Source organism: Dendrobium catenatum, unplaced genomic scaffold (assembly GCF_001605985.2).
Source record: "Dendrobium catenatum unplaced genomic scaffold, ASM160598v2 fragScaff_scaffold_1456, whole genome shotgun sequence".
NCBI classification, from domain to species: domain Eukaryota; kingdom Viridiplantae; phylum Streptophyta; class Magnoliopsida; order Asparagales; family Orchidaceae; genus Dendrobium; species Dendrobium catenatum.
In genome coordinates, this window is record NW_021319918.1 from 403,288 (window position 1) to 431,190 (window position 27,903).

Below are 27,903 nucleotides of genomic sequence, written 5' to 3' on the forward strand. Positions count from 1 at the left end.
TATCGACAGTTTGGATGAATACTACCAGACTGTGAGGCGACCTATCAAGCTTGTTGACTTTATGACAGAGCTTAAAATAGATGAAGCCAAAGAAGGAGATGAAGATTCTCTTTCCAAAGAAGTATGTAGGGTCATCTCGGTGGCGTCGAGTACCTTAACAAAAGAAGAATACACAGAAGAAGTACCCTCTAAATTCTGTATGATGGTTTTGCCAATGGACTACAGCTTAGAAGAGGACTTGTATTTTCCAGAAGAAGATGAATCAGACCCTAGCATAGCGTCTCGAATGGGACATAGAAATTTGGGTGGTGACTCTGAATCAACAGATGCATCCCTAGACGCAAGAATGGCTGATTCTGAAGAAAATGCTCCATTAAATGACTCTGAACCGGAGGAGATTGCTCAAGTGTAGTTAAGAAGCGACAAGGTACTACCGCCTCCACCGAAGAAAGGGGTGTCTAACAAAGACAAGGAGAAAGAGATAATTATCAACGATGATATTATCCCTGAAGATCCTAAGAAAAAGAAGGCTTCAGCCAATGGGATAGATTATAATATTTTATCCCATCTCAGAAAGCTCCCTCTCTTACCTCGGCATGCGCGTCGGGCCGGCAAACCACCCATGTATGCTTTTCTCTAGCGTGGTGGGAGAGAACCCGGTGCGATGCCAACGATGAGATAGGCGAGTGACTCCTCGATCCACATGTCAACATCTACAACACCGGCGATCGCTAAGGTATAACACTCCTAAACTCTAAACCTTTGAAAACCCATTCTCGGCGCTTGTAACGTGGCGAACGACCAACTCATGCACACTTTTCTCTAGCGTGGTGAGAAGGGAATTCGTTGCGATGCTTGCGACGGGACGGGTAATCAAAACCCCATTTTCGGCGTTACTGTCGGACTGAAAAACCAACTCATGCACGCTTTTCTCTAGCGTGGTGGGAAGGGAATTCGGTGCGACGCCTATGTCGAGGTGGGGTCAAATATAAAATTGCTTATTTTTAAACTGGTGCCCGCAACCCATGCACGCCTTTCTCTGGCGTGGTGGGGAATACAAATTATTACGGCCGCGGTGTCCTCGTCCGAGGGAACCTACCGTGCACGCTTTTTTCTAGCGTGGCTGGGGGCCCAGTTTTCCGTAGTTTTCCCCTAAACACGGGAGACGCTGGAAGGCTGCCAAAATTTCGGGTAAATGTAATTCGTACTTGGGACAATGTGGAGCTTTACTTGGACATTGATTGGAGCGTCAAATAGACTTAATTCAAACTTAAGCAGTCAATGATAACTCCAACTTGAATGAAAACGAAACAAAAGAATATCTCGAATTCAAGTGAACTAACTACACGGAACTCGAACGAAGGGAAAAGACTCATCTTAAGCCTGAACTGTATTTTGAACTTGAACTTGTGGACCTTTTGAAACAAGATTGAATTTGAACCGTGAAATGGACTCGTATTTGGATATAAAACAAATGATTAACAAATAATTAAATCTAAATGAAATAAGTTCGTGCTTGAATTTGATTGGAATGCCAAGTGAACTTTGACATTGAACTCAAACTTGTGGATTTGGAACTTGAACTTGTTATTTGAACTCGGACTTGGACTCTAGAAGACAGCAAGAACCTGATTTAAGCATCCGATGAACTTGAACTTGCATTTAAAAATCAAATGAACAAAGATCTAAACACAAGCAAAGGCCTTCCATTTAACTACGAAGACTTGAACTTGTACTTGGAACTTGAATTATAATGAAGCTTGAGTTTGGATCATAGCAATAAACTCTCAATAAGGATTAAAGAGTCGTCACTCCATTAGGAGTTGTATAATAAAAGAGGGTGATCCATTTGAATTTCATCCAAGCAAACAAACATTCACCCATGAAGTCATTACAAGCTTTGGTATAAAACTTATTTGAGCAATCATAATTAGCCTACAATGATCATCTCAAATTGAATGTCATATCTCTTGAATGAGGGGAATTATTGAACCTACAGCATTTGAACCATTACAAGGACATACATCAAGCAATAGAAGAGTTCTAATGCACATAAGGAATATCCATGAGTGAAATATGAAGAATATGTGTAGAGCTACAATTCAGGTTGCATATTATATAAAAATTGTGTCATGAATCTTCTGTTAGCATGAAATAGAAGTTTGTAGTAAACACAAGTACATATGGATCCTTGCAATAAACTTATCATGTGCACTAAAAATCATCTATGAACTACATGCAAGATGACTACAACAATTGTAAATATCCATGGGCCACTATATAAGACATGTGGTACACCCAATCCATTGTACACAAGAAAAGTACAAAGTGACTATATCAAATGCAAGCGCTTACGAGTTACAGTGGGAAACTCCTCGTGCGTACAACAAGCCATCTATAATCATTTACAAAAATAAGGTAGGGGATTAGTTAGTGCAATACAATCTACCTGTGTAAATCATGCAAGTAGTGCACGACAGTCTACCTATACGAAGCATTGAACAACTCTATTCAGAAGCTGTTACGCCACGCCACTGGATTTGCAACATCCGTACAAGCAGACAGAAGGCGTCTATAAATATTTTAAAGTACCCATGCACGTGCACTATAATTTGTATACACATAGGTACACTAGAGGGGAAAATGCAATCTTAACTCGCATGGGCCCCGACGAGCTTGTTATTGGTACACACGTAACGTGTAGGGATGTTGCGCGGGTTGACAAGTGAATTCAAGTTCGAAACCGATCCTTCTATACGGATCAATAAGAGTCGACAAGTTTTGAACCAACAAATAAATATGTGGCCGTGGCGACCAGAATATTTGTTTAAATACATTCATATGAGGCCTTTAGAGCCTAAAATTAAAAGAATTCACTAATAAAGACTCAAAGCTTATGAAACCCGATCCTCTGTCGACAGTTGATAGAGTCGACAAGGTTCAATCAAATGGAAATGACCCCGAACACCCCAATGATGGCCGTGTTGAATGCAGATCTCAACTGGAGGGGTTCCCAAATACTTTCAATTCTCCAAAAAGTCCATTTCAAATACTCCAAAGCTCTACCCCAAATACCAATAAAAATCCAAAGCTCCACTCAAAATCCTAGAAAATTCCAAAATTCCCAAAATCCAAAAAATATTTAAAAATGAAACTATCCATCTCAACGCTTAAAGCAAAGTCCATCCACCTTCCGCAACGGTCTGCCGGGGTGAACAAATTCAAATAAACTCTAGCTCACAAAGAGCCAAATGCCTAGTCGAAAAGATCTCTATGATCCATTCTCAAACCAGTCTCCTACCAGTAAGGACGTGATATGTGTATTTTAACCGGCAGTTTTGCCGCCAAATGGCACCGCAGGATAAACGGTTATGACCCGGGGCCCTCTGAACCGAGTGGTTTTGCCGTCAAATGGCACCACGAAATACCGGTTATGGCCAGCGCGTTACGCTCCTTATTGGCATTAAATCCTTGAGATATGAATCAATAGGATATGATTGATAGGGCATAAAGCTCTCTGCAAGCTAAGGTGGATTCAAATTTGCCCCCTTAGACAAACATTCAACCCCGGTCTATAAGGTCCCCTTTGACGAAGCAACCCATGGCTGCCGACAAGGATCCTTCTGTCAGGTTGGGTCGACTACCTCCTCTGACTAAGTAGACCAGGGACCACGATGGCCCGGGATGAAGAAACCATGGGATCTTGATCGGGTCTATCATCCATTCCTCCACCATCCGCTTTAAGTGTGAGATGATGCAATTTCAAGTTTTAAATATCAAACCCTTCAAATTCCCAAATATCCAATCTTTCCAATCTCAAACCCATTGCTGCTACTATATGCCAGATAACACGTATCTATATGTATCTGATTGACGACTAGCCTTAATCGAAAGTTCTCTCTCATGATTGAGAGGGGTAATTAACTATAGAGACTTGCACCTATAGGAAACCAGAACTCCCATCATAAAGTCATCGCAAAATGAGGGTGAAATCTCTAGGTAGTGTCTTATCTACAAACCCATCTGCCTTCCAAAATTTATCCCGAAACTTATTTAGTAAAAACTCCATCGCCGAATAAAAAGAAAAGCGGGCGGAGGACGGGGCCAAATTTTTGGAGCCTACAGATTTCTATAGAGTCCGCTGGGGATTGGTTTCTCTTTTCATCTTTGGCTAGTCATCTCAGTGTTATAGTAGCAGCTATATCAAATCTTACTCGAGATTTTGAGTCTTTCAAAATGATCGTTTAATGATTCAAAAATCTGAATTTTTTTAAAAATCATTTGTCAAATTCATTTGGCATTCAGTAGAGTTTTAAAATTATTTTTATTGCTTGGTTATGCTAAAAATTTTTGTCTTTTTTTTTGTTTTTGTGTTATGTACAAGTCTCTGCATTTTGAAAGTGCGGGGTGATGTATCAGATTCTGATTACTAACCCTTGCCTTTCATTTATGCAGATGGATCTATAGAACACCCGATGACCGTCCAGCTGGGACGAGGAACCATGATTCAGCTGGCTAATGCTGTTATTGAGACTGGAAACATTGGAGCTACCATCCAATTTGGTAGTGTCGATTTCCCTGCTGTCGTTGCAAGAGCTTTTGAGGCTCCTACTCGTCGCACGCATCTGCCGGTGCAGCGACCCCCTACTGAAGCTCCTACCCTTCGTGTGCATCTACCAGCATAACGACCTGCTGCCGAAAATTCTCGAGGGAGGATTTTTGTGTTCGAGAGGCTGTCACAGCCTAAGGCCCTGACCACCAGAAGAATTGTGAATGGTGGAAGAGTTTCTATGGTGACTACAAACACCACTACTCTGTCAATCAGGTTATCTGCACCTGGAAGTACGATGCTGAGTCTTCCTCTTATGGAGGAAGGCCTACAAGGAGGCAGAGAAGAAAGATGAACGCGGAACTCCGAGCTTAGCAGCAACAACTCCCTGTCCACCCTTCAAATCTATCGGCCTAAGAGCCTGAAGCCAATGTTCCTACCCAGAACAAGTTTTCTGATTTAAAATGGGTGAATAGGAATAGCTCCATTGGTGAGCTAAAGAAGTCCTTCTGGGAACAACGATGTGAGGTCCGAGCCCCTCCAAAGTAGAAAGAGCTTGAAACTCTGTCCGCTCGAGTATACAGAGTATTAAAGACACTGAAGGATAAAGGTCTGAAGATGAAGTTTCAACGGCCTTTAGTGATCATGACCAGAAGAACCCCGCCAAGGGAGCGTCTGTCCTTTGCTGTAGAAGGGAGAGAAAGAAGGCAAAACCCATGCGGTGAACAATGGGGCGTGACATCTGAACCATATGTTCAAGGATTTGTTGCTGAAAGGTACCGGTGGAAAGGAAATCAAGTCTGGAGGCCAAAGCCTCAAAGGAATGAGAAGGAATATAGAAGAGAAGGAAGAACGAATTTGGGCGTGACATCCGGTGAGGCTTACCAGAGATCCGCCCCCATCAACAAATAACGTTAGAGGTGGGCCCCTAAAAGGACCCATAATGACACTCCTCCAGACAGTAGACACCTTGGAGAATCCTCCAGGGGATCCCGTCGCCCTCCATCCCCTCTAAAGGAAGAGACTAACTTCGACCGCAGTCCACTGATCGAAGAAGTCCCCTTGCCTAATCAAGAACCGAAAATCCAATGGCGTCGCCGCTCAGAGATCCGAGTACTGGAAGAAAATATAGATGATCAAAATATAGGAGAGGAAGAATACCTTGAAGGGGAAGAAAATATTGATGAATTTCTGGAGGAAATTCTAAAAGAGTAAATACAAGAAATAAATAACATCTTGGACATGTAGGTAGTCTATATGGTGAGACACACCAATGCTAATGAGAAAGCCTACTACAATAACGATGAAGATGAAGACGATCAACAACCGCCGGTTAGGCAAGTTTATCGACGTCGTCATAAAGCTGGGTCCACCACTGGCAGAGGTGGTCATTCCCAAGTAGAAGAAGAAAGAGAAGAAACCGAGGAGAATCCCTTCGCTGACGAGAATGTCACACTTGCAGACATGTAAAGACATATTAGTCGACAAATGAGAGCCAAAGATAGAGAAATCTGTCAGTTGAATGAGAAGATGACTGAGATGATAGCTCAGAAGGGGGCAATGATGCAGAGAACTGCCGCTATTGGTGCCATGCCCAATCCTCCTGTTGATCCTCCAAATTTTCAAATTCCTCAAGTCTCGGGAGGATTAGATATTCCTGATGGTGGTCACGAGGCTCATAATGTCATCCGTCAGCCCATCCCACAAAATGTTGCAAGTACTTTTGAACCTGTGACCGCTGCATAGTTGGAAGGAATAATAATAAAAAGGATCAGAGCTATCATAGTTGTTGATAAGGCAGAGAAATTAGTGGGCAAGGGTCATCCGTATCCTCTTGAATACGACCAAGTGCCGTATCCAAAATAATATTCAATACCAAAGTTCAATACTTTCAACGGTAATAACAACCTCAGGCAGTAATTGGCACAGTTTAAAGCCACTTGCGGGAATACAGGAGGCAATGACGCCCTACTCTTCCGACAATTCGTCAGCAGTTTGACAATAACTTCTTTCAAATGGTATGCTGAACTGCGGAATGATTCTGTGAAGACATTCGCATATTGAAAAATATGTTTGTGAAGAGATTTGCTAGTGCAACTGAGAAGATCACGATCGCTGACCTCGCTCTGGATAAGAGAAAAAGAGAAGAATCAGTGACTAAATACATCACTCGCTGGCAAAATTTGAGCATGAAATGTGAGCAGCAGTTAGAAGAAGAACATGCAGTACAGTTGTTAATGTGCAACATAGATGACAAGATGCAACCCTTCCTGTGCATGTCTACAATCAACATATTTCAAGACTTGCTTAATAGAGTGGCGAAGTTCGAGAAACTGAATTTTTCCAGATCAGAAAATCACTCTGATAAGCCCAAGAAGGCTAAGGCCCCGGGTGCTAGAAGGGGTGAGGCCGACTCTACGTTCTTCTCTAGAGCTGATAGAGAAAAACAAGTGATTTACAACGTAGACAAAGGCAAACAACCGATGCAATATCAAGAAAAGCCTAAGCAAGTTTATAATCCCAGCCCCCAACCGAAGTTGATACTAGGGGGAAATGATAAGCCACAAACTTATCAAGGTGGTGGAGAACGCCCGAGACAGACAATAGGAACTGGTGATAGAACGTTCCAATCCCTTAAAGATAAAATGAATAAAGAATATTCATTCAAGAGGGAGAGTGTCACTAAATTATTTCGACAAGTATTAAAATCGGGTTTAGAACTACCTGAATGCAAGAGACCCGAAGAGTCGAAGCACACTGGTGATCCAAATTATTGCCCATATCATCGGGTACTCAGCCGTCCTATTGAAGATTGCTACATCTTCAAGGATTGTCTTAAAAGAAAATATTAAAAAGGGGAACTCACATTGTCCGACAATGTGTTGTCTCACCCTAGAAAGGAATCAACTCGGGTGGTCACGTCCTCTTCCGTACCCCTGGTTGAAGAAAGAAGAAAAAGAAAAGAAGAAAATTCAGGAAGAACAGTGGAAGACTGTGGTCTCCAAGAAAACTGTGAAGATGTTGAAGCAGCTTGAAGGAGTTCCAGGTGTAAAGTGGAACTCTCCTATTGAGCCAATGATAGATTTGAAGGTGCTACCAGTGGTATGACCTTCTACTTCTAAACAGTTTTCCGACCAAGCAGGTACTTCAAAGTCTGGAAGGGTGAAATCCTCCAAGAAGAGAACCAAGCTGAAGAAGCCCAATGAGAAGATGACTACGACTCAAAGGGTTATCGACAGTTTGGATGAATACTACCAAACTGTGAGGCGACCTATCAAGCTCATTGACTTTATGACAGAGCTTAAAATAGATGAAGCCAAAGAAGGAGATGAAGATTCTCTTCCCAAAGAAGTATGTAAGGTCATCTCGGTGGCGTCGAGTACCTTAACAAAAGAAGAATACATAGAAGAAGTACCCTCTGTATCCTGTATGATGGTTTTGCCAATGGACTACAGCTCACAAGAGGACTTGTATTTTCTTGAAGAAGATGAATTAGACCCTAGCATAGAGTCTCGAATCGGACATGTAAATTTGGGCGGTGACTCTGAATCAACAGATGCATCCCTAGACGCAACAATGGCTGATTCTAAAGAAAATTCTCAATTAAATGACTCTGAACCGAAGGAGATTACTCAAGTGCAGTTAAGAAGCGGCAATGTACTACCGCCTCCACCTAAGAAAGGGGTCTCCAACAAAGACAAGGAAAAAGAGATAGTTATCAACGATGATATTATCCCTGAAGATCCTAAGAAAAAGAAGGCTTCAGCCAATGGGATAGATTATAATATTTTATCCCATCTAAGAAAGCTCCCTCTCTTACCTCGACATGCGCGTCGGGCCGACAAACCAGCCATGCATGCTTTTCTCTAGCGTGGTGGGAGGAAACCCGGTGCGACGCCAATGACAAGATAGTCGAGTGACTGCTCGATCCACATGCCAACATCTACAACACTGACGATCGCAAAGGTATAATGCAAAAGGAGGCCATTTGGATTTAAGTGAGTATTCAAATATCAAAGGGGTATTTTGGTCAAAACTGCTTGATCTGGTCTACCAGGTTTGACCAGGGCTAGAGCTTGATCCAATGTACTCCTAATGATGATTAGGATGCATTGGAGAAGGTTACAAGGCTTAATTTGAAAATGTCATGTTGAATTCTATAAAAGCTCCAAAATGCCCTTAACCTCTAGTTGACTGGAGGTCAAAATTAGCACCAAAATACAGTTACTACTTAACATATCTTGATAAAGGGTCTGAATGTGATTAGAGCCTTTAAAGAAGGCTCCAAGGTGAAATTCCACTAGTGGACATGTACAGTGGCATAGGCCGTAAATATTTGAAGGTTTTACAACCTTTGGATTTCAATCCAGTTTATGTGGTTAGAGATCTCAGATTGAGCTTAAATTTGGAGGGTAGACCCTTGGGACATGCCTAATCAATATGCAATTGATAGATCATGAATCAGAGTTTATTTGATTGGGGTTTGAAGTGTTTAAAAAATCATTGGAAAATGATATCAGGATAGGGCCTTTGAACCCTGGGTTTTGGTCTGCATTTATGAATTTGATCTAGATTTTGGATTTAAATGCATGAATTTGAATTATTCAATTCATTGACAATCATTTGAATGATCATAAGTGATTGGGTAGGATTGAAGCCAGATTAGAGGCAGGATCAAGGTTTAAATTGGAATTGAGATATGGATAGGTTTAAATTCTGGATCATAAGTTTGAAGTTTGGGCTTGATTTGAATCTGGATTGATCCTAGGGTCTAGGTAGATCTAGGGATTGGATAGATCCCAGGGTCTAGATAGATCTTAGGGTCTGGATAGATCTTTGGGATTAGATTGGTCCTAGTGACCTCATATAAAAATGAGGTCAACATTATACTCCCACGAACATGCTAAGTGCTCGAATTCAATATCCAAAAATGCTGTTTGAATCGTAAATAACATGAATGCTAGTTCATCCTGTCCCTACAACCATACAAATGCTTAAAAAAATTATGAAATTAATTTTGAAGTTATAGTCTCTATTTTTAAAATCAAGATCATTTATATGCTGTACAATGTTCTTAAGTAGATCACCTTGTTGTTATGACATGCTCTTAAATTTCACATTTCAAATTTGATCCTCTATTCCTTAATGACTAGAGTCCATAAGATTTGAACCCTATGATGGCTATGTTGACACAAATTATCAACTAGTGGGGATTTTACTTCTAAAAATATCCCCAAATCCCACAACAAATCATTTTGGACTTAAATCTTAATAAAATACGAAAATATAAAAAATTATAAAGTAAAGAAATATTTGAACACAATCTATCGAATTAAAATTTAAAGTAAAAATAGATCAATCCATCGTAATCGTTAGTCAATGATGATAAATTCAATAATAACTTCAACTTATAAAGAGCCAATGTTTTATCAAGTGTATTGCTATGTTCAATATCAAATAATCTTGCTAGTAAAGATATGACACATATCCTCTAACTGACTATTTTATCACCAAATAACACCACATATAAATAGTTATGAATAGGGCTCTCTGTATGAGTGTTTTCATTGTAAAATGACACCACTAAATTACTTTTACATCAAAGCCCATAAGTTTACAAATGGCTTAAAAATCTTTGAATTGTGTATCATAGGCCACATTTGTTAGACCTTAAAGCTCTCTAAGCTAAGGTTGACTTATATTTGATACCCTAGAAAAACATCCAACCTAAGTCTATAAGGTTCCCTTGGACGAAAGTATCATTCAATTAGGTTAGGCCGACTTCCTCTATTCACTATGTTGATCATGGACCATGGCAATTTATAATGATAGAACCATGTGATCTTGATAGGGTTTATTGTCATTCTCCTCACTATCTTCTTAAGTTTATGATTGTAAACATTTCTAAACTAAATTTACTATCACTATATGCTTAGCATTTAGTATATGAAGACTAGCCTTAATCAAAAGGTCTTTCTCGTTATTAAATGGATAATTATAAATGTTTGCTCCCATGGGTAATATTGAATCTGATTCTAAAGTCCTCGCAAAATGAGAGTGAAATTTTGAGTATTGTCTTATATGCAATTAATATGTCTTATAAAAATTTTGCCCAAGTGCCAAAACTCTTTAAATAGACCGTGGTGCAAATTTTGGGCTGCATATTGTGTTCAAATTCTCATGAGGAACTTGATGATTGTAAAATATCCATTATATTCTTAAAGGGTGAAAAACTCCATACTTTGTACCGTTTAGAAATTTGTCACTCGTTTTTTTTCTTTTATCACTCAACTTTCTCTTGTGGAGATCCCAAACAATATGTGAGAGGCTCTACTAGTATTTTAGTGAAAGGAAGTAGTTCTTGAGGAAATGAGAGTTAGAAAAACAGGACTTGATGAGATGAAAAAAACAGGAAGTTGTTCTTGAGGGAAGTCTACTATTGGTTGTAAGTGGGTGTTTTTAGTGAAGTCTAAATCAGGTTGGACTATTAACTGATATAAGACTAGATTGATTGGAAAAGGATTTATTCAAGCCTATGGCATTGTTTATTTGGATATTAACGCATTTGTAGAAAAGTTGAAAACTAAAAGAGTTTTATATTCTACTATAATAATCTTGATTGGCCTCATCACCAACTACATATTAAGAGCACTTTCCTTAATGAAATCTTGAAGAAGAAAGCTATATGAATCATTCTCTTAGAGTCAAAAGGAAATAACTCAAAGATATTCTTACTCAAAAATATTATTTTATCATCTCAAATAATTTGCTAGTTTTGTTTGAAAATTTTACCTAGTCTATAAAAAAGAAGACTACAATAATCTTGATTGTCCTCTACACCAACTAGATATTAAGGGCACTTTCGTTCATGAAATCTTGAAGATGAAGCCTATATGAACCAAGAGGGGGCCACCTAGATTAGGAGGAAAAGAAGTGTGCTCATTGCATGGGGATGATTTCTCTGCTAAGAAATATTTAAATAGATGTCATAATTAATTGAATCTTTTTATTTGAATTTCAAGTTTTAATTTAATTTAGTTTAATTTGGCAAGCTATCATAGCAAGAGTTCCATAAATATTACATAGTTGTTCTTGATCAAGAATAAGTCAAAAAAATATGTTTCCTTCCAAAATTACAGTATTATTCGTATATTCAGAGTGCAGGCATTGATTCTATCTCCTACAAGAGAGCTTGCTGCACAGACTGAAAAAGTCATATTAGCAATTGGTGATTACATAAACGTGCAGGCTCATGCTTGTATTGGTGGAAAGAGCATAGGGGAGGATATTCGAAAACTGGAATATGGAGTTCATGCGGTCTCAGGAACTCTTGGTAGAGTTTGTGACATGATCAAGAGAAGGACCTTAAGGACAAGATCAATTAAATTGCTAATTCTTGTCAGTAATTTGTTACTTTGTTTTTTTTTTTAACCCAACACAATGTTTGTTTTCTTTTATAGAACTAAATATAGCAATTTTGAACAGGATGAGTCAGATGAGATGCTGAGCAGAGGTTTTAATGATCAAATATATGATGTTTACAGATATCTTCCCCCCGATCTTCAGGCAAATAACAAAACTTTTGTTGATTATGCCCTTCATCCCTTTTACCAATTCTTTATCATGTATTCAAGTTTTATGCTACTCTATTAGCTTTTTAGTTCCGTACGAGGCAGCTTGAAATATTTTAAATTTGTTCTTGTTTAGCCATTCTATTTGCAACTACTGTTATATTTCATCTTTATTATTGTTTCTTAAGATACTTCTTGAAAATTGATTCTCTTAAGAATGGCTTTCCATCAATGCACTTATTAAAGAAATTTCTGTAGACCTTGAAGGAAACTTAAAAAGAGCTATAAAATGATATGTTTATAATATTTGATTGAAAATAATTCTTTGTATTTTTTTTTTTCTTTATTTGGTTTTAATGGTTAGATTTGGAAAGGTCAGTTGTGTTATTCAATCAACGAGGATCAATTAGGTTGGTATAGTTAGATTAAACTGGACTTAAGGGATGGCTAGGTCGGGCTCATTGGTTCTTGTTATGGTGAGGAAATATGGTTTAATTTCTTTCTGTTTAAGAAAATTTAGTTGGATAATGCTGATGATGAATGATCCAGAGTTGGGTGGGGATAGCTTATGAAACTTATTAAAAATATATATGACATGGAAATTAAATTTTCTTTGGAGGAATATGATTTGACAATGCTCCTAAGTAAGTTGGGAGCGAGAGAAGAGAGAATGAGGAAAATAATTTAATTTCTTCTTGTTTAATTCATTACATGGGATTGGCTACATGAATCCTTTTTCTCCATTATGTCCTGTTAAGAGTCAAATTCTCATTCAAATCTAATAAAGAAAGGTTATTTCTAATATTTTCTAACCAAGTATTTTTATGTCTACCTCTATTTTTCTTAACATAAGCAAAATCTAATACATCTACTCTCCTAATTTGGTAATCAGAAGGCTGTCGTTTTATGTGACCAATCCATCTAAGGCGACTCTCAATAATCTTATCTTCCCCTAGAACTACTCCAACCTTTTCACGTATATGCTTGTTTCGTATTTTATCTCTAAGAGTAAGCCACTCATCCCCCCAAACATCCTCATCTTTGTAGCAGTTACCTTAATATTATGCTTCTATTTTAATGGCCAACATTTTGCACCATAAAACATTGCAGGTCTCACCACCATCTTATAGAAATTTTCCTTAAGTTTGAGGGGGACTTTTCTATCACACAACAAGCCCGATGCATTTTTGCACTTCAAAACTCTAACTTGAATTCTACTAATAATATCCCTATCTATTTCACCATCTCTCTGAACAATAAACCCAATATATCTAAAATGTATACTCTTATTAATGACTTGATCGCCCAAAGTCAAAATCCCCCCATTATATCTATTATTACTAAAAATTGCACTTCATAAATTTTGTTTTAGATTTACTCAAATAAAAACCTTTAGACTCTAAGGTTGACCTCCATAATTCATGTTTACCTTCAACTCCCTCTCTAGTCTTATCAATAAAAAAGAATATCATCAGCAAAAAACATACACTAAGGTACAACCTCTTTCAAATGTCTAGTTTGAACATCCAGATTAAAGCAAAAATATATGGGCTTATGGTTGATGCTTGTTGTAGTCCAACTGAAATAGAAAAATACTTGGTCAAATCACCTTATGTTTGAACACAAGTAACAGCTCTTGCATACATATCCTTAATGACTTGAATATAAGCATTATTAGTTCCTTTCTTTTCTAGAACTCTTAATAACACTTCTATTAGAACTTTATCATATGCTTTATCTAAATTAATAAATATCATATATAGATCCTCCTCATTCTCTCTATACTTCTCCATTAAACCTCTCAATAAATGTATAGCTTCCATTGTAGACCTACCTTGCATGAATCTTAATTGATTTTGAGAAATATTAGTATCATGTCATAACCTATGCTCCATAACTCTCTCCCATATTTTTAAAGTATGACATATTAACTTACCTATTCTATAATTCACACAATCTTGTGCATCACCTTTATTTTTAAAAATATGAATCAAAACACTCATTCTCCACTCATCTGACATCTGTCTAATCTTCAAAATAATATTAAAAAAAGTTTAGTAAACCAAGAAATTCATTCATCTGCTAAGGATTTTCACACCTCTATTAGAATATCATCAGGTCAAATAGCTTTTTTACACTTCATTCTCTTTATAACCTCTCTAAATTTGGTTTTTACAAAAATCTTTATTTTTTATTTAGGATGCTAAGGTCACTAAAGTTTATTGTATTCTCATAATCTTCATTAAAAAGTTTAGGAAAATTTCTCATCTACCTTTATTGAATATCCTGTTATAATAAAAGCTCTTTTTGATATTCATTTTTAATGCATTTTATTTGAACTAAATCCTTACTACTCCTATCTCTTTGTTTGACTAACTTATACATATATCTTTCGCCCTACTTAGCATCTAATCTATTAATTAAATCATTAAAAACTTAAATATTTGCATCACATATTGCTTTCTAAGACTCCTTATGGGTCTCTTTATATCTTTTCTCAATTATCACAGTTTTTACATATAAACTAATTTTTATAACAAAGATTCTAATTTTTTATCTTTTTTTTGCATATTTTGATTAGATTACGAACTATTTTTATGATCTCTTCCTTTTGATACTATAAATACATCCTTTGCAACATTCTTAATATCACTAGCTATTTTTTTTCCACATAACATTAGCTTTTCTCTTACCCTAGGTTTTCTACGCACATTTAAATTATGGTTAGTCATTCCTTAAAAATAATCAGCAACTCATTGATTCTATCTTTAAAAGGTGGTCGACTACCCCAAATAAGGGAAGATGACTTTATAGAATAGTTTTGGATAGTTTTCTTGATTTTCTCTACCCAAATCTCTTCGTTTATCCAAATTTAGTCACCCCTTTCTTATGAGTTTAAATTGCAAATTATTCTCACCTCAAATTTTTATTTGCAAATTTATCTTTCGGAGTTTACACTTGTAAATTTTCTTGAGAGCCTTATGGAACATGACTTCTCATTTTATGTCTTTTACTTAGTGAATTGTACATGCAAAAAAAAAAAAAAAAATGGCTAGATGTGTGATAGGAAGTGGATACAATTTCTTCAAAATCAGTAAACATCGTTAAGAAATTAGGAAGAACACACCAAAATTATTTTTATTGCAGGATATATGAAAGAAAATAGCAATATATACACATCTCACTGTGACCTTTTGGTTGAGAGCTTAGGCTTCCAACAGAGGTCATGGGTTCGAGTCTTTGTGTATGCGTTGTGTATGTGAGTTTGCCTTAAATGGCCTAAATGTCCAAAAAAATAGCAATATACAGTTGTATCTTCAATTAGAGAGGAAGATCCAGCTCTTCTAAATCTCTAGCCGACGGCTAGACCCTCACAATTTAAGAAATTCTAATTTCAGCAAACTCAAAACACAATCTCGAAATCATCCTATTGTTAGCCTTAAATAGACTATTCTAATTCCCTCCCAAATTAGACCCCTTTCCCTAAATAATTCTCTCTCATATTTGAATTTAAATCATATCTCTTGCCCTAAATAATTCCCTCTCAATTGTAATTAAAACTTTCCTAAATAATTCCAACTTGGTTCATTCTCCCTTTTCCTAAATAAATTTCTTTTAGATTTTGAATTCAAATTAGCTCTCTTGCCCTCAATAATTCCCTCCCACTTATAATTGAAACTTTTCTAAACAATTTCCCTTTGATTAAGAACCTTCCTTAACAACTCCCTCTTGATTAAGGAACTTTTTAATTCCCTCTCAATCAAATTAGCCGGGCTATCAATACTCCCCTCCCAATGTGCTACCATATCCTCAAGGTGGAATGAAGAAAACTGCTGCTAAAGCATTGGGCTAAAAAATGGACTATCACTGGGTTGAATGATCCCTGCCTCTAGCATCCCCTTGATTAATCTCTTAATCTTTTCATTTTGTATTTGAGGATGAAGGTACAGACGAACACTGATAGACGAGTCTCCTTTGTTCAAGATGATAGCATGCTCGCATTCCTGAGGAGGAAATTTCTTACTGAAGAAGGATATAAGTGTTAACATTCTACCACAAAAAAAAATTTCTTACTTCAAAAGATATGTCACCTTTGATGGAATTTTTTCAATTAAACTCATCTTCAAGGTAAGAAGTCTCAACTTGAAGAAGTCTCAACTTGAAGATAAATTTGATGAAATTTCTATCTTTCATCTGGACATTCTAACAACAAAATCTCCAACAAATCTTGATATTGTACCCTTTCAAGTCTATACAAAAAGGAATAAGTCTAGCCAAAATCTCCAGCAATATCAAGACTTAGCATAGTTAATAGATAACAATGATTAACCCATCACTATGCATTCTCCTTTATATCCCATCTCCTATTGCACATCTTTTAAAAAATTTTCTTCTACTTATAAAACCTTACAAACATAAGCTTCTATTCCAATAGAATACTAAAATTTTATTTGAGACACTTGAAAACAAAAATTGGAAAGATGCTATAAGAGAAGAAATTAATACTTTGAAAAAAATTACAATTGGGAGATCGTTAATTACCAAAAGAGAAGAAAATTGTAGGATACAAATGGATTTTTTTGGTTAAATATAGAACATATGAAAGCCTATAGCAGTATAAAGTGAGATTGGTAGCCAAAAGATTTAAAAAATAGACTACTATGAGATTTTTGCTCCTATTGCAAGAATGAATATAACGCACATAATAATTTCTCTTATAGTCAACTGTGGATGGTCCATGCAACAATATGATAGGAGTTTTTTTTTCTTATATGGGGATGTGGAAGTTTGTATAGATCAACCATCTTGATTTGATTGTTCTTTTACAATGAACAAAATGTGTAAATTAAAGAAGGCTTTTTATAGACTTAAGTAATCTTTGATCGCATATGATTTATCATATTTATAAAATTTATGAATAAATTTGGATACAAATATAGCCAAGGTAATCATGTCTTTTTCAAAATTATTCTCTTACTTGTAGAGCCATCCTTACAAACATAAGCTACAATTTCATTATAATATTACAAACTCTTTTTGAGGCACTTTGATGTAAAACAAACAAGCGAAGATGAGTTGCTCAAGGAATTTGCACGCTTAATTTTTAGAGAACAATATTAAATGAAACTTATGCTGATTTAATGCTAAGATAAAACAATAAGGCGATAAAATAAACTTAGGCTGAGTCACACGCGTAAGAGTTAAGATCATATAACAATCAAGTCAATATAACGTTGCGTATATGAATGGTTTTCAACAAATATCCCTAGTCTAACAATGAGATTAATTACTAGGAGTGTCCACTCACTCAACTCTCTGATTCACTAGGCTTTAGCAGAGAAAAGATTAACATAATCTTCATGAGGCAAGTTACAACCACATTCGAGAGATAAACTAAGAACATACAAGAGTTGGTGAGGAGTTCACCCATAGAAGAAGATGTGGAGTCCCGTTGGTGGGATGGGTGTTGGGGAAGTAGTGGACAGCTATTTGATATTTCCGGCTATCTCAAACAGCCCTTGGGAGCCCTTCCCAATGGAGGGACACCAAAGAACAAGTGCCAAAGTTTTTGGACAGCAGCCTCGGTGGAGTGGACAGTAGTTTGGACTTGTGGAGAAATCTGGACAGCAAGTTTCTTTCTTCCAGAATTCTGGGCAGCAACTCAATCAGGGAAAATCTGGACCTTGTTGCCCCGTTGGAAGGGGAAGAGGGTGGTGTAAGGGCTATAAAACTTCCCTGAGATCTTCTCTTCCTGTGGAAATAATTGTGGAGGCTAGGGAAGAGAAAGGGGCAGGTAAGGAGAAAAGGGGAGGGGCTGGCCGGCAGCACTAGGAGGGAGAGAGAGAAGGTGGTGGTTTAATTGCTTGCCTTGTCATTAATTCTCAATTAAGACGGATTGGAGGGAAATAGGCTCAATTTGAATTTGAATGGGGCTTAATTTGGGGAGTTAATAAGGAAGTAATAATGGCTAGAATTAATGAGAGACAGGGATGAGTGGGCCGGCCTATAGGGGGGAGGAGGAAGATTTTGTCCACATTCAATGAATGTGGACCACACAATGAATTGTAATTAAAGACTAATCTGAGAATTAATCTCAGATTTAGGGTGATGGAGAGATATTTCCTTCAAGGCTTAGGCATAAATAGAAAGCATTTGAAATTCAAATTATTTTGAATTTGAATTCAAATCATTTCCTAAAATACAAGGAGCCAAATAAGGAAATAAGTAATTGGGAGGTTAATGGGGAATTCAAGGGGGAACCCATCATGGGGCCGGCGGTATCAAGGAGGAGGTAGGGGATTGGGAGGATGAGAGGGGGTTTCCAAATAGGTGATGATGACTAGGAAAGAAAAATATTAAATCCAATTTGATTTATTTTAAAACTGGATTCAACATAGAAACTTTCCTAATTTGGATTTCCTAATTTGGAAAGAATTTGAAATTCAAAATTTGAATTTCAAATTGAGGAGTTCTCTTCCTAAATTAAGGGAGGTAATTTTGGTAAGTGATGATGATGACATTAACCATCATTAATGGTGGGTGGGTACTAGGGCCGGCGGCATGGTGGTGGGGTTTAGGAGAATTTGGTTGGGGAAGGATGAGGTGAAGCCGGTGGTGGAGCTTGGGGAGGGATTGGATGGTGGAGGCTAAACACTTGGTGGTGGATGGAGAGGGGAAGAAAGGAGATGAAAGAAAAACAAATAAGAGAAAAGTAAAATAACGAACTCACAAAGAGATCGTAAGAACTGCGAATCTTGGACTCTTCCAAAGATTGATGGGTATTGCAAATCACCCTCCTCGGGCTTCTCCTCTCATGAACTCACTAAGAGATCAAACAAGCACAAACTTTTTTTATTCAATAATTCATCATCCCCTCTCCAAGAGGAGGGAGAAGGCTTAAATAGTCAAATACATGAAGGAAAATAAAAAGACACAATTGCCCCTAAGGCAAACATAAGACAAAGCCCTCAAGTGAGGGTAGAAAGGGATAAAGAACAATAAAAAATCAAATACATAAAATATATCAAAATAAATAGACACGATCGTAGCCGTTGATCTTCGATGTCCTCATCACACTTGAAAACAAGAATTGAAACGATGTTGTAAGAGATGTTAAGAAAAAAATCACACTTGAGATATTGTTGAAGTGCTAAAACGGAAGAAAAATATAAAATCCAAATGTTTTTTTTGGTTAAATATAAAGCAAATGGAACTCTAGAATAATATAAAGCAAGATTGGTAGCCAAAAGATATACTTAGTTTTATAGGATTGACTACCAAGAAAGTTTTGTTCCTATTGTGAAAATGAATATAATACTTATCTTAATTTATCTTATAGCCATTCGTAGATTGTCTATATGGTAACATGATGTAAAGATTGTTTTCTAATATAGGGATGTTGAAGAAGTTTATATGGATCTACTATATGGATTTGATAGTTCTTTTAGAAAGAACAAAGTTTGTAAATTTAAAAAATAGGCTCGATGTGGCTTTAAACAATCTTCGACAAGATTTGATATATTTATAAAAGTCATGAATGAAGTTGGAGATAAACAAAGTCAATGGAACTATTCATCTCTCATCAAAATATGTTATAGATGTACGGAAAAGGAAAAAAAATAATTAATTGTGATCCTTGTGAAATCAATTGAACTGGGTCAAAAATTGGATGCAGATGAAGAAGGAAAATAAGTAGATGTGGGATAATATTAAATATTAGTTGAAAATTTAATCCATCTCAAACCTATCTAGACATCACATTTGTAATAAATCTCATCAGTTCATTCATATACAGACCTAAATAATCTCACCTTCAAACTTCTTATAGAATTCTTAGATATCTTAAATCAAATCTAGGCAAAAGAATTTTGTATAAAAGGCATGATACCTTCTAAATTAATGGTATACTGATGCAGACTATGTTGGGTCATCTCTGTACAAGTATATATTTTTGGAATCAATCTCATAACATACATCAACAACAACATCAATAACATCAAGCCTTTGTCCCACTACGAGGAGTCAGCTATATGAATCCTTTTTTCGCTATTGTGCCCTGCTAAAAGTCAAATTCTTATTTAAATCTAATAAAGAAAGATCATTTCTAATATTTTCTCATAACATAAAGGAGCAAAAATATTTTCTTAAGATCTACCTCTGAATTTAAATTTTGAGCTATTGCTAAAAAATCTGCAAGCTTTTATAGATAAAAATAAATCTTGGAAGATAAATCAAATGGGAATGACTAATGAAGATATATTGCAATAATATATATGCCATTTGCCAAATATGTGGAGATGAATAAATATTTCATAAAAGAGAAATTAGAAAGTATGTTGATTATACTGTATATGTTCCAGCATGAAATCAACTTGCTAATATTCTCATCAAAAGACTCCACAACCCCATGATCAAAAACATTTTAGGCAAACTTGGAATGATAGATCATTTATATCATTCAGTTTGAACGAGCGTTGAAAGACCGTGTGATTTAGAAGTCCATTAATCTTGGCAGGATTTCTCGAGTGCATGGGTTAATGGTTTTAACCATTAGATTGATCCTATTTTATCCTTTAGATTGCAATTAATGTGCCTTTCCTTCCTCTTCTAGTTTCTGCCTTGCTTGGAAACTTTTTATCTTTTTTTAGTAGTTAGTTTTAATTTATTTTCATTACAGGAATTTTGAAAATATAGAATATATACTTTCATACTTTGTATAGAATCTTTACTGAGAGTAAAGGAATGAATATATACTTTCATACTTTGTATAGAATCAATCAAAAAAAATAAAAGTAATTTTTTTTTTTATTTTCTACTTTTTATAGCTTTGTCTATTTTGCTGAGATTATGGGTAACCTTTACTGCTCTCCCTCTTGCCCTTTTTATCAGTTTCGTTGGTGTTGTTTCTATTTTCCTCCCTCTTTAGTTGTCTTGCATTCGTCATCCAAATCATTTATCCTTTGACTCACCAATTTCAATATGAAATTACGAAAAAAAAAAGGAAACCAGTAGAGCCTTGGTATTTGATTGGAATTTCTGGATGTCTAGCATAGCTAAGCATACGAAGTTTTTATTTGTGTTCAATATTTTGATGATTACAGTTGTCATTAAAACCTTTACACCTCATCAATGATCGCCTACAAGCCAAAATGTTCCTGTAGTAGACAATAAGATGTTGATCATTAACACAAATGTAAGCAGCAACAGCTATGAAAAGCTTTCTCATGATATGTAAAATATTGTTCTTCCTTTGAACAGTCATCTCATTCATGTTACTAGTTTTTGTGGTATTCTATTCACAATAGCATGTATTTTTTTACTTATTACCCTACATAAAACCAATGTCCTGTTAGTTATAAAATGTTAAAACCATTAGTACATTTATAATGTTTAATGAGTAGGTTCCCATGGATGTCATTTGAGAGGCAAGTCTTTGATAAAAACTAACTTGATTTTTGTACTTGTTTTTATTGATTATATACTTTTTTTTATTCTCATTGAGCTGTACCTGGATTATTTAATATCTCCCTAGGGATATTTAAAATGTTTTTTCTTGGAATTTTGATGATGTGTTATATATATATGGTATAATTTTTCATTTTGCTTTCGTTGACTACATTAATTAGTATAACCATATCTGCCTCTCGCCCATGTTGTTCTAATATCTGCCACACTTCCTCATGAAATATTAGAAATAACTGGCAAGTTCATGACGGATCCTGTGAGAATACTGGTCAAGCGTGATGAGCTAACTCTGGAGGTGAACTATATTGCTTCGTGTCAATTCTGTGTTTGAAATTCGTACAGTTGATCACACGTGGCTCATTTTCTGAATGCAGGGTATCAAACAATTCTTTGTTGCTGTTGAGAGGGAGGAGTGGAAATTTGATACTTTGTACGATCTCTATGACACGCTTACTATCACCCAAGCTGTTATTTTCTGCAATACTAAAAGAAAGGTGACACAGTCCTTTTATTTATTCATTCCATTTGTTTTCGTAATTCTGAGATTATCTGAAACTTTTGATTTATGGGATTATTTACTTTTTAAGTTTCTTAATATCTTTTTCTTTTAACATTTTTTTTTATGCCAAGTTTCTCAGCATCAGCTAAAATTTGATCCAGTTTTCTCAGCAGCTAAATTTGGGGTCATTCATGAACCATATGACCTTACACATTCATCATCAATCGCAGCACCACATCTAAGCTTGAGTTTCATTTTTCATTACATTTAGAATAAGTTAGCTACATCAAGTGTCTGCAAAGCATCAAACCAAGTGATACTCACATGCATATTCTTATTTCAGGCAATTGGTTGCTTTAAAATTGAAAAAAATGTTTCAGAAAGTGATGGTTTCATTTTCACTTGTTTTAATTGTAGAAATAGAATTATAACTTTTGAGGGAGTTTTGATAAGAGTTGTGGAGTTTAAAATCAAACTTGGTGTCTAACTTGATGCAACCAAATGATGGATTTAACAAACTTCATCATTTTTCAAAATATGATTTCTTATATCAAGCAATCAAATGTGTCGTAAGTGTGAAATGGTGGTTCTTCAGTTATGTATAGCACAGCCCATTTATTATTCTCAATATTGTGGTTATTCAGCAAAAGTAGCATAAAGGTTTTTTCCATCACAATACAGCATTTATATTATTTTAATACGGGAAACATAAGTGCATTTGAATATCAAGTTACTTTTTAGGCTAAATCAAGTAAAAATAAATAAGTGTGAATCGAGCATCAAATTGTGCACAATTTATTATAAAATAAAGGCCTTTCATATAAATTTAGGGACCCAGCTGCACATATTTGCATGAGGAAAACCTAAGTACATTATAAATAAAAAAAATGAGAAAAAATGAAAAATCTATGTTTTAGTGTGAACAGTCTAGTTTTTATAAAAGATTTGATTTTTGAAAAAATCAACAAGGAAGAATTTAGTTAAAATTAAAATGAGAAGTTCTAGAAAAGATCTATAGACAAGTAAAGAGAAGAACAAATTTTAAATGCATAATAATATCAAAGTATGGTTATGGAAGCTCTGAAAGAAAGAAATGGATCAAATGATTGCCAAAAAGGCCAAATGGGCCAAACTTTGAAAAGAAAGTTCTTATAACTGAAATTAGACTTGCATCATTTTTGTGCTTTTAGTTCTTAATGTGCATTCTACTGCATTGGAGACATGCTTGCTTTTAAAACTTTTTTTTCTTTGATGGAATGCTTGAAGCAACTTTATTAAGAAAAAATTACAAGCAACTAAGTGATTGATCCACAATCACAGTCCTCCTTGTGTAAAGTAATAAAGAAAGGAGGGACCTTATTACTACTTAAGTCATCCCAAAAGAAATCTAAACAACGAGCATAGTTAGCACAAAAATCAGCTAGCTTATTACATTTCCTATTAACATAATGAAATAAAACTTGATTAAATTCAGTGAGAAAAGAAAAATCCTCTATCTTTGGACCTCCTTCTTTGACAGGCTCCTTATTAAAGATCTTCTGAACAAAAGCAATAACATTCTGATTATCCCCCTCAATGATAATCCCTTTGTACTCATACATCCAGTCTAGGACGAACTTCTTAACTAACAAGATTGCAAAAAGCTCCATCTGTGCTGAATCCCAATGCAAACAATTCACACCAAAGGCACACAAAAATCTGCCTCTTTGATCCTTGAAGACACCTCCAACACCAGCATTGTAATTGCTTCCTAAAGAAGCATTAATGTTAAGTTTAATCCATTCAGGGGGAGGAGGATACCAATAAGAAGACAGCTGCGAGAGTTGGTTGGTATCCCATTATTCCAAACTTCCTTTGAAAGATGCCTCATCCATACTAATTGCATTAGGTGCAATGATTGTGAAGCTATCCTCCATTCCACCATGCATTACCTTGTTTCTACTCTTCCAGCTTAAGAAAACTGCAGAGCAATATACATTCCCAATGAAAGGTCTTGAGTCTGCCAAGCTTCTCAAACCCTAAAAACAATCTTGAATAGATGAAAAAATCGGGATCGTGAACCCCCAACTCCTAAGAATATTGAAAACTTGCAACAACTTCATACAACTAACCGCAATATGCTCAGCATTCTCCTCAACCTAACACCCTTTAGGACATTCATTATTCCTAGACAGCCTTCTAAACATCAAAAACTCATTTGAAGGAATAGCATTAATAGATAGTCTCCACCAAAATAAGTCTACCCGAGGCCTAAGCTTCAGACCTCTTCTCCAACGCCAATGGAGATCTTCAACTCCATTCGCATTCAATTTCTAAAATATTAAAGCAGATAGAGATTTACCTGAACATTTGAATTTGAGTTCCATCTGATCCCCATCTTGATCAGGAAAGATAGGAATACCCTTTATGTAAAACCCGCAAAAAATGCCGTTTTAGACCTTGCACGCTTTTCGATGCGTCGCATCGAGTTTTAAGTGAATTTTTTCAAAGTTGTCGGAATTCGGCGCAATAAATTTTATAAATAGTGCACAGAATTCTGAGCGAATCGATGTATAGAACCTATATTGGATTTTAAGTATTTTGGGAGTTAATATTTTCGGAAAGCTCTTTATGACAACTTTGCCCTTGATGTCATTTGAATAGGGATGAGTTTTAAGTAAGGGCTTTTAGGTAATTAGGCTTTTAATAAAAGGATCTCACTATAAATACGGGACCGAATGTTTCGGTCCCCATTCTTGCTTGCGGCCCGAACCGAACGAGAGAAGGAGGGGCATCGGGTAGGAGGCGACTCCGGCGATCCTAGAGGCGGTTACCGGTGACATTTTGCGAGGGGAATTGAAGGGAACTTATGAGGAAGGCTAGGGTAAGTTGTTTTCTTGAGCTCTTCTTTCCATTGAGTTTTCTCTAAGGGAAGAAATTAGGGTTTTGAGAAAAACTTAAGTTTTCTTTGAGATAAGTTTAGGGAAGGGTAAGGGGATGTTTTTAAACCCAAATATGAGTTTTTTTCAAGAAAAATGTGAATTTTGGAAATTAGGGTTTCTCTCAATTTTGTTTTTCTTTGGAGATGCTTTCACAAAAGTAGTTCCTAATGGCATAAGAGTCTCTAATTGAAAATTAATTTAAGGTTGTGGAAATTTTAAGTTTCAAAATTTAGGGTTTTTCCCTAATCATGGAATTTTTTATCCTTATGGTTCTAAATGGTTTTGGGAAGGGTTTTAGTGACAAAATTAGGGCTTTTACTTGAAATACAAGCTTTTCTAAATTTTGATTTAATATAATTTGAAAATTAATTATATTTTAATTATTATTTGAGTGTAGGGAGAGATGTTTGCATGCATAAAATCTAAAATTTATGACTAAATCCTATTTGAGAGAATGGGAATGAGGGATGTCTTGAAATGGTAGGAGGGGTTTAAATAAAAAAATGGGCATGACATAGGGTTGAGTTCTTTATTAATATATATTAAGGATTTAGGAAGTTTATATGGGGACTAATGATATTTACACGTTATGTTTGTCTCTTGTAGATATTGATTGCTTAAGAGGAAAGGGGCGTAAGGACTTTTGGAGGATCGCATTGTGGTGAGGTAGGTGAAATAGACTTCTTTTAAATTTAGAAAAGCTCTTTACATGAAATACATAGAAATGACATTCTTTTTTTAATGCTCTTTATGATATCATTATGACTAGTATGTTTCCTTATATAAGCTCATGATCACTTGATGTAAAAGTAAAGTCATTTTATGCAATATTAGAACTCAATGATGAATTTCATGCTTCTTTCTTTACATATACTACACATGTTTTCTCTTCACATGTAATTATACATATGATTATAGCAAACATGTATTTCCATATGAAAACATACACTTGAATATTTTACATAAGCCTCTCCTATGAATATGTAAGAATTATGTGCATGTTCATGTTGATGCGGAAGTATCAAATGATAAATGAGCTCTTTTGAGCAATGATAATGATGCTTTTTTGAGCCAAATGGTAAAGGGGATTCTTTTGAACCAAATGGTAAAGGAATGACCAATTTTATATACCTGATCAGTACAAATGATACTTATGAGACGAGTGTTATATATAAATATTAAGATATTATGAACATCGCATCTTTATGTTATATGCATATGAGGCATGAATGTTTTAAGAGGAAGAATTGAAAGATTATGAATGAATGAGACCTTAAAGGTTGAAGTAAAGACATGTATCACCTTAGACAAATATAGTAATATGTTGATTATTCTTTTATTGAGATATAAAAACATGTTGTAGTTTCTTCTCTTGTATCTAAATATATTTGAATGTCATTTATACCTATTGAGTTGTGACTCACCCTTGTTGTGGAACACTTTTTAGGAGGATCTGGTAAAGGATAATGGGTTTAGGGAGACGACGGGCGACAGGTTTTGTCTTTTGTTTTTGATGTTTTGAATAGAAGCATTAGAGATGAAATGTAAGGGAATGATTTTGGACACCTTTTATATTTTGTAAGCTTTATGTTAGAATGGTTTTATTGATGGATGCATAGAAAGAAAATTTTCTCTTGCTTTTATTTTTGGTGGCTCTTTCTTATGATATGAAGATGTTGTGTATGTTGAAATGCGAAAGTTATTATTTTTTACTGTTTGACTTTCGTTCCCGCCTCGCACTTGTGAGCTAACCGGGCCGGGTCATGACATAGGGTTGAGTTCTTTATTAACATATATTAAGGATTTAGGAAGTTTATATGGGGACTAGTGATATTTACACGTTATGTTTATCTCTTGTAGATATTGATTGCATAAGAGGAAAGGGTCGTAAGGACTTTTGATGGATCGCATTATGGTGAGGTAGGTGAAATGGACTCATTATGTTCCTCAGAAATCAGCTTATAAATAACTTGTTAGACCAGTCCACTGGACCGGTCCAGCCGGTCCAGGCGGGACCGGTTCACGGGCGGAATCGTAGAACAGGCGGAGATTTCCGCTAGAACGAGCGGCCGACCGCTCATATAGAGCGTTTTAGGAAGGATTTTTGGGGGGTTTCAGAGAGAAATTTGAATGTAGGGATTGTTTAGGGAATTCCTTTTGATTTGTATGCATTAAATAGATGTTTTTCCTAGGGTTTGGGCATATGTAATTTGGCTGAAATTTGAGATCTCGTAGATTTAGGTTTTCTTTGGGCTCTAGCGGCGTCTAGAGATTTGGGAGAGATCGATCCTCCTCTCGAATTGAGGATCAATTGTATCTTTGCTATTTTCCTTGCAACTACTAGTAAAATACAAGTTTTTTCTCTGATTTTTCTGCAGTTTTTCCCTGCTTTCCTACTGTTTTTGGATGTTTTTCTGTTGTGGACAGCAGTTTTATATTGGATCTACTTGGTTTTGGTGAGAAACACTTGGAAATCCAAGTGTTTCATATCAAATTGGTATAAGAGCATCGTTTTTGGGACCTTAGGCGGCTGAAATCCTGATTTTTCAGCGAGCTTTTGGCTTCCGGAAGTGATATTTTTGAGATCCATTGGGAAGAAAGATGGCCGGAAAGAAGGTTGACATCTTGGAAGGCAAAGTCGGCCAATTGAAAGCCGATTTGGAGGAAAGATTCTTGAACCTTCAAAATCAAATCACCTCCAACAATGAAAGGTTGGAGGGGAAGTTCACCGCAATGGAGGAAATGTTGAAGAAACTACTTGAGATGAAAACCAATCCCTCATTGTTCAAATATATGTAGATGACATCTTGTTTGGAATCCTCTGAAATAAAAAATTTATGCGATATTGAATTTTCAAAAACAATGAGTAATGAGTTGAAATGAGCATGAGGCGAGAGC

The 27,903-nt window shown here is 35.9% G+C and overlaps 1 protein-coding gene across 1 annotated transcript in view; it reads left to right on the plus strand.

Annotated features, from left to right (window-relative positions):
- Positions 1–6,079: 6,079 nt before the first annotated feature.
- The window catches only part of LOC110096025 (ATP-dependent RNA helicase DBP5-like), a 28,934-nt gene continuing 7,110 nt past the window's right edge, over positions 6,080–27,903 (plus strand). Inside the window, exons 1-8 of the mRNA XM_028700144.1 lie at positions 6,080–6,266; positions 6,599–7,021; positions 7,692–7,928; positions 10,977–10,980; positions 11,707–11,947; positions 12,035–12,115; positions 21,773–21,880; positions 21,960–22,079. Coding sequence (XP_028555977.1) covers positions 6,080–6,266; positions 6,599–7,021; positions 7,692–7,928; positions 10,977–10,980; positions 11,707–11,947; positions 12,035–12,115; positions 21,773–21,880; positions 21,960–22,079 — 1,401 coding nt within the window. The remainder of the gene's footprint in view (positions 6,267–6,598; positions 7,022–7,691; positions 7,929–10,976; positions 10,981–11,706; positions 11,948–12,034; positions 12,116–21,772; positions 21,881–21,959; positions 22,080–27,903) is intronic.